This window comes from Acipenser ruthenus, chromosome 2 (genome assembly GCF_902713425.1).
Source record: "Acipenser ruthenus chromosome 2, fAciRut3.2 maternal haplotype, whole genome shotgun sequence".
Lineage (NCBI taxonomy): Eukaryota > Metazoa > Chordata > Actinopteri > Acipenseriformes > Acipenseridae > Acipenser > Acipenser ruthenus.
In genome coordinates, this window is record NC_081190.1 from 78,496,561 (window position 1) to 78,504,223 (window position 7,663).

At 39.6% G+C, this 7,663-nt stretch overlaps 1 protein-coding gene across 2 annotated transcripts; it reads right to left on the reverse strand.

The window, feature by feature from the left end:
* Window positions 1-180: 180 nt before the first annotated feature.
* Window positions 181-7,063, reverse strand: LOC131701820 (uncharacterized). Of its 2 annotated transcripts, XR_009309037.1 has the most exons (3): window positions 5,538-7,063; window positions 3,665-5,356; window positions 181-427 (listed from the first exon to the last, which is right to left on the reverse strand). XR_009309037.1 is itself a non-coding variant. In XM_059001856.1 (2 exons), exons 1-2 carry the CDS (start codon window positions 5,743-5,745, stop codon window positions 4,629-4,631), a joined length of 936 nt encoding a protein of 311 aa, XP_058857839.1. In that variant the 5' UTR covers window positions 5,746-7,063; the 3' UTR covers window positions 3,149-4,628. The 2 variants fall into 2 exon arrangements, 1 of the variants encoding a protein (XP_058857839.1); XM_059001856.1 differs by lacking the exon at window positions 181-427 and having other exon boundaries at window positions 3,149-5,356.
* Between the last annotated feature and the right edge of the window lie 600 nt (window positions 7,064-7,663).

The window sequence follows — 7,663 nt, forward strand, 5'->3', positions numbered from 1 at the left end:
AAACTAAAGCTTAACTTGCTTCTTATTTGTTTTTGCATAGTAATCTGTTTATTCCTGTGGCAAAGTGGTGAGTGAATACAGGTGCATGCAGTGCAGGGTGGATACAAAACAGACAGACAATGATTTCCAGGTGCAAGGGTGTTTATTGATTTGATTAACAATGTCCAGAGCCTTATGGCAAACACCTGTAAATAATAATGTTGGAGTGATACAGCGGCGTGTATCACTCAGTATTTGTAAATCCCAGAGTTTGACCCGCAACCAAAAGTCCAGTTTTACACAACAACACAAAACACAAAACACAGTTCCTAGTGATAGTGAATAAGTGCAAGTGGTGTATTGCAGTTCTCCGTGAAATGCAGGGGTGAAAGTGATGTCGGGGTTTATGCTGGCTTCCACTACAGCTCCGGATCGTGCTACTGGTAGTCTATTAAAAAACAGACGACAGTTAACAAACACTAACAAACACAAGACAAAACTCATGGTTCACGATACTGCAACACAGATTCCTTGTAGGTTTAAAACACAAACCATTTACCAAGGAACAGATCACTTACACTACGCCACCCTATTTCTACCCTTGCTCAAGACCCCTAGGTTAACGAGTGCATTCGCTCCTCCAATCCTCGGATGCCATGCCGTTTCCCGTCTGAGTCGTTGAGTTTGGATACCGTAGCTCCGTCCCTTTCCTAAATGACCGACTTCCACCTACCCTAAGGAATAAATTGTCGTGCCATTTAGTTAAGGGTACTCTGTTCCTTTTATACAATGCCCTCACTGGTCGGGAGGGAGATCTAACACCAAGAATCATTCGATCTCTGTCACAATTCCTTTCAGAAAAAATCAGGCCAAAGGGAGCTTTAGCCTGTCTTCAGCATTAATAAATCCATCTTACATAGCAGACTGTTTGAAAAGATTGTTGAAAGATGACCCCACACACCCCCACATGGATGAATACATAAAGAGATTATATTGCAAACCTATGGCAGCCTAGAGAGATAACTAAATACAGCCAGCACTCCCATATCTGAACCTATAAAATAACTTCAGTGGCGGTAAACGTGTCTGACGCATATCTGATTATTTCATTTTGACCCGTTCCAACCCTTGTCTTTCAGGGAACAAAAAAGATACAATATCAGAAATACACAGCTGAAAGGACAGTGTTTTAAAATAAGCAGGCTTCCATTTAGATGTACTGTATTGGTTTTGTTGGTACAGTACTATATTTTCAACAGAAGTATTTTATTTCAGAACTATATAATTCTGAAAGTTATCACTTGCCAAAGTATGGCAGTACATGTTTATAAATCTTGTACGTATTATAGCAGTATGTCAAATTCCTCGTTAATGACCCAACAGCAAAATGAAATCAAGATGTTAACCATGTACAGAACTGCATACAGCGTAAAAGGTCATGCAATTTAGCAAAAGATTAAAAAAAAAAAAAAACAGTTTCCAGAATTAAAACAGTATCCAGTCACTATTCAAATTGCAGAATATTGTGCTTGATAAGGCCCTAATGTCGCAGTTCACTTGCAAATGAAAATGCACAAAAACAACTGAAGATCACAGATTAAAAAAAAATAAAAATACATCACAGTATCTAAAACTGTTTAATGATTAACTGTTACATTACCGTAGCTTGTCTCGTTCGCTTTGTTTTGGCTCCATTTTTATCAGGTGAAACGGGAGGAAGTGCTGTGTAACTGCACAATAAAAACGGACTGATTTGACATGCTAGAGAAAACATATGGAACATTTAATATATGGGCTTTGTATCAGAAAACTGGTGACGGAGTTGGAAATCACGTGTGATGGGTAAGTACATTAATTTGTTGCATGTATATACAGTACTGTGCAAAAGTTTTAGGCAGGTGTGAAAAAATGCTGTAAAGTAAGAATGCTTTCAAAAATAGACATGTTAATAGATTATATTTATCAATTAACTAAATGCAAAAGTGAGTGAACAGAAGACAAATCTAAATCAAATCCATATTTGGTGTGACCACCCTTTGCCTTCAAAACAGCATCAATTCTTCTAGGTACACTTGCACAAAGTCAGGGATTTTGTAGGCATATAGTCAGGTGTATGATTAAACAATTATACCAAACAGGTGCTCATGATCATCAATTCAATATGTAGGTTGAAACACAATCATTAACTGAAACAGAAACAGCTGTGTAGGAGGAATACAACTGGGTGAGGAACAGCCAAACTCAGCTAACAAGGTGAGGTTGCTGAAGACAGTTTACTGTCAAAAGTCATACACCATGGCAAGACTGAGCACAGCAACAAGACACAAGGTAGTTATACTGCATCAGCAAGGTCTCTCCCAGGCAGAAATTTCAAGGCAGACAGGGGTTTCCAGATGTGCTGTCCAAGCTCTTTTGAAGAAGCACAAAGAAACGGGCAACGCTGAGGACCGTAGACGCAGTGGTCGGCCAAGGAAACTTACTGCAGCAGATGAAAGACACATCATGCTTACTTCCCTTCACAATCGGAAGATGTCCAGCAGTGCCATCAGCTCAGAATTGCCAGAAAACAGTGGGACCCTGGTACACCCATCTACTGTCCGGAGAAGTCTGGTCAGAAGTGGCCTTCATGGAAGACTTGTGGCCAAAAAGCCATACCTCCGACGTGGAAATAAGGCCAAGCGACTCAACTATGCACGAAAACACAGGAACTGGGGTGCAGAAAAATGGCAGCAGGTGCTCTGGACTGATGAGTCAAAATTTGAAATATTTGGCTGTAGCAGAAGGCAGTTTGTTCGCCGAAGGGCCGGAGAGCGGTACATGAATGAGTGTCTGCAGGCAACAGTGAAGCATGGTGGAGGTTCCTTGCAAGTTTGGGGCTGCATTTCTGCAAATGGAGTTGGGGATTTGGTCAGAATTAATGGTCTCCTTAATGCTGAGAAGTACAGGCAGATACTTATCCATCATGCAATACCACCAGGGAGGCATCTGATTGGCCCCAAATTTATTCTGCAGCATGACAACGACCCCAAACATACAGCGAAAGTCATTAAGAACTATCTTCAGCGTAAAGAAGAACAAGGAGTCCTGGAAGTGATGGTATGGCCCCCCAGAGCCCTGATCTCAACATCATCGAGTCTGTCTGGGATTACATGAAGAGAGAGAAGCAACTGAGGCTGCCTAAATCCACAGAAGAACTGTGGTTCGTTCTCCAAGATGTTTGGGCCAACCTACCTGCCGAGTTCCTTCAAAAACTGTGTGCAAGTGTACCTAGAAGAATTGATGCTGTTTTGAAGGCAAAGGGTGGTCACACCAAATATTGATTTGATGTAGATTTTTCTTCTGTTCACTCACTTTGCATTTTGTTAATTGATAAATATAAACTATTAACATGTCTATTTTTGAAAGCATTCTTACTTTACAGCATTTTTTCACACCTGCCTAAAACTTTTGCACAGTACTGTATACATATATGCGTGCGAGCGAGCGAGAGAGAGTGTGTGTGTGTGTGTGTGTGTGAGAGAGTGGGGGTTTTTTGGTATAGTTTGGTTAAAGCCTGTTTTTGTGTTTGTCTTTTTGGTTGGCCATCGTGCTTTTTGTTTTGTGTATTTTGTTTAATTAAAAGTCTTATTTTCCCTGCACATCCTGACTTTGAGTCTCCTTATCTCGGTCCGCCTGTCACACCCACCTATTCTTGTTCTTTACAGGTTCCCTGCGGGACGCTCCTCCGCTCCCGGCTTCGGAGGCCACAGTCTCACCTCGTCCGAGGGCAGCACCACATCGGTCAGGGAACCCCTTTTACTGTTACTTCCTTTCAGGTCTCTGCGAGACGGCTCTGTCGCAGCAGTTTTTCTCATGTTTTCAGATCCCAGGGGCCACAGCCTTCAGACCAAGCCCTCTCTCTGGTGGGGGATCTCTTTTCTATCCAGACCGCAGTCTGTTCAGAAGTTCGGGCCACAGTCCACTTCAAGTCGGGTTCCTTCGCCCGTTACTGTCACACTAACACCTCCTTTCTGCCTTCTCTGTACTACACTAGTCCCGGCAGCCGCCTCGTGAATTATAGGAAAAGTCTTTTGTAGCAAAAGTTTTGCTTTTGTGGATGAGGAAAAAGTTACAAGAAATAGATGTCTGCAATTATTTATTTCAGCAATTTTTTTGCAAAACTCCAAAAATGCTAATTCAAAAGTATTCGTACCCTGACAAGGAAGATTAAATTAATAGCTAGTGGAGGCACCTTTAGCAATAATAACGAATAGGATATTTGTCAATTAGCTTTTGGCATGATTCTTTAGTGATTTTTTGACCGTTCTTCAACACAAAATTGTTCCAGTTCATTTAAATTCAGAGGACTTCTCTTGTGCAAGCCTTCTTCAACTCGTACCAATGATTCCACTATGTAACACAATGTTTGTTCCTAGGTAGTAAGTGTTATTTCCTAATTGCTTATGCCTCAAAAGTATAGAAAATGGCTATTATTCCCCACAAACTTTGCTTTTGTGACCAGGACAATGATATTTTGAAATTTACCTATTTCCAATGAGAAAACGGGCGAATTTGTGTCTTTTCGTTCACATAAAGTCAGAAAAAACAACATATGAATCCAAATTAACATGTATTTATACTAAAGTAATACAAAAATGACTACAAAAGATTTAGAAGTGAGTAGTTTTTCGAGATTTACGATTATACTGTAAATCACTTTCACGAATCAGCCCCCAAATGTAGTCTCCCATCATGTTCTCGTTATACTGTCCTTGGTAGCGGCGTTCAAAGTCCAGTATATCCTTGTGGAAGTGCTCGCCTTGCTCCTCCGAGTACGCTCCCATGTTCTCCTTGAATTTATCAAGATGAGCATCAAGGATATGGACTTTGAGAGACATCCTACAGCCCATTGTGCCGTAGTTCTTCACCAGAGTCTCAACCAGTTCCACATAGTTTTCGGCCTTGTGGTTGCCCAGGAAGCCCCGAACCACTGTGACAAAGCTGTTCCAAGCCGCTTTCTCCTTACTAGTGAGCTTCTTGGGGAATTCATTGCACTCCAGGATCTTCTTTATCTGTGGTCCGACGAAGACACCGGCTTTGACCTTTGCATCAGACAGCTTAGGGAAGAAGTCTTTGAGGTACTTGAAGGCTGCCGACTCCTTATCTAGAGCTCTGACAAATTGTTTCATAAGGCCCAATTTGATGTGCAGTGGTGGCATCAGCACCTTCCGGGGGTCCACCAGTGGCTCCCACTTGACGTTGTTCCTCCCCATAGAGAACTCGGTCCACTTGGAAGGGTCCACCATGCAGAAGTAGCAGTTGCTTGAGTAGTCAGTGGGTTCCCGCCAAATTCTTGGGATAGCGAACTTCATGGCTCTCTTTTCCCCTCTGTACCATCCTACAAAAAATACATTTATTTCACCCATGACTAATGTGTAAGAGATTCTCGCAACAACATATGATATATTTTTTCAATAACATTGAAAATTGTAAAACATTTTAAAATTAAAAACTTTTACAATTTTAAAAATTAACAAATTTTATAACATAAAATTCTGAGCAACAATTGTCCATCTTACCTTCCAGAGTTTTTTTGCAGTGCTCGCAGGTGAAATGAGGTTCCCAGGGTTTGTCTTGATCCCTGACAGGCATGCCGAAATATGCCTTGTAGGCCTCACACATCTTAGCAGATGCTTCCACGGAGTACTTTTTCGCTCTTGTCTTGATAAATTGGCCGCAGACATAGCAAAATGCGTCTGCCGGATGCTTGCAGCCTCTTGATGCCATCTCAGAAAAATGCAGATATGTATCCACTTAGGCAGCTGGAACTAAACTGAACTGGTGGGCTTAAGGCCCCTGTATTTATACTACTATTTATATTACTAGAAAGTTCTAGAAGTTACTCCAATTTACGCAGCACTGAATCTATCTGGAATGTTCTGGAAAATAGGTAAATTTCAAAATATCACTGTCCTGGTCACAAAAGCAAAGTTTGTGGGGAATAATAGCCATTTTCTATACTTTTGAGGCATAAGCAATTAGGAAATAACACTTACTACCCAGGAACCAAAAAAAATAATAATTTGTTACACGGTGTTCTCAATCGGATTTAGATTGGGACTTTGACTAGGCCATTTCAGAACCTTGATTATTTTATTCTTTAACCATTCTGAAGTAGATTTTGATGTGTGTTTTGTACTTTGTATCGTTGTTGTGTTGGAACGTCCAGTTTTGCTTTAAATCAAGTTTTGTAGCAGAGGGTTTCAGATGATTGGCCAATATCTTTTGATATGCTATGGAATCCATTTTACCATGTATTGGAACTAGATTTCCTGTGCCATTAGAGGAAAAACAGCCCCATAGAAGGATATTACCACCTCCATGCTTGACAGTAGGTATGGTGTTCTTTTCTTTGTATGCCTCATCAGATTTTCTCCAAATGTAACAACTATCAGCATGATCAAATAGCTTGATGTTTGTTTCATCACTCCACAAAGCCTTTAACCAGAACTCATATCCATCATTCAAATGCCGTTTTGCAAACTTTAAGCGATTGTCCTTGTGGCGTTTTCCTAAGAGTGGCTTTTTCCTTGGCCTGAGACCATTGAGACCTTTACCATGCAATACTCAACCTATGGTTGAAATGGAAACCCCAGTCCCACTTGCAGCCAATTCACTTTGAATATCTTTGGCAGACAATCTCAAATTGTTATTAACCTTCCTCACAGTTATTCTACTTGGTGAAAGAATCTTCTTTCCTCCAGACCGAAGGAGCGTTGTGATAATAGAAACAATGGTTGAAATTGGGATACTCAAATGCTTGGAAATCATCTTGAATCCTTCACCAGCTTATGACAATAAATAATTTTCTGCCTAAGGTCTTCAGATAGCTCTTTACTTTTTCCCATATTGATTTATTGGTAATGACAGCAATCATCCTGTGCCTCACCCTTTTATACTCCCTAAGAATGTTCATCTACAATCCAGCATTTTCTAGACAATTCTAGAATTAGGATCTAGAATCTGCATTATCATATTGAAATTTTTAGCACCTTGTAGACAATACTATCACAGCATCAAAGGGTATGAATACATTTGAATTAGCTTTTTTGGAGTTTTGCAAAAAAAAAAAAAAAAAAAAATAGCTTAATAAATAATTGTAGACATCTATTTCTTGTTGCTTTTTTCCTCATCCACAAAAGCAACATTTTGCTACAAAATATTTTGAGAAATTTCTAGAAATTATAAATTTCCATTTGGGTATGTACATTTGACTACAACTGTGTGTGTGTGTGTGTGTGTGTGTGTATATATATATATATATATATATATATATATATATATATATATATATATATATATATATATATATATAACGCACACAAAAAAATAAATAAAAAATAAAAAAGGTTTCACATTATTAACGTGAAATAAAATTAAAGCACTTGGAACAAACTACATGTCTACATGTAGTCCGTATACATATGCAGTCTAACTGCCTAGAGAAGTCTAGAGCTATATTTTGCATTATTTAATTGTATAGAACTTATAAACATATCTATGACATTAGTCAGCGTTATATACAGAACCAACCTGTTGGTTCACCAATAATACTCATAACGGCTGCGACGACATTTTCAACCTCCGCCATATTTAATGACTGGGTCTGTGCTTGCATTGTGGTAACACAGCTACAATGAATTGC

Excerpts from the sequence above, each read along its gene's own strand:
- LOC131701820 (XM_059001856.1), bottom strand. The coding sequence starts at position 5,745 with ATGGCATCAAGAGGCTGCAAGCATCCGGCAGACGCATTTTGCTATGTC. Across the intron at positions 5,357-5,537 it reads CTGCAAAAAAACTCTGGAAG|GATGGTACAGAGGGGAAAAG; the intron begins GTAAGATGGACA and ends TATTTTTTGTAG.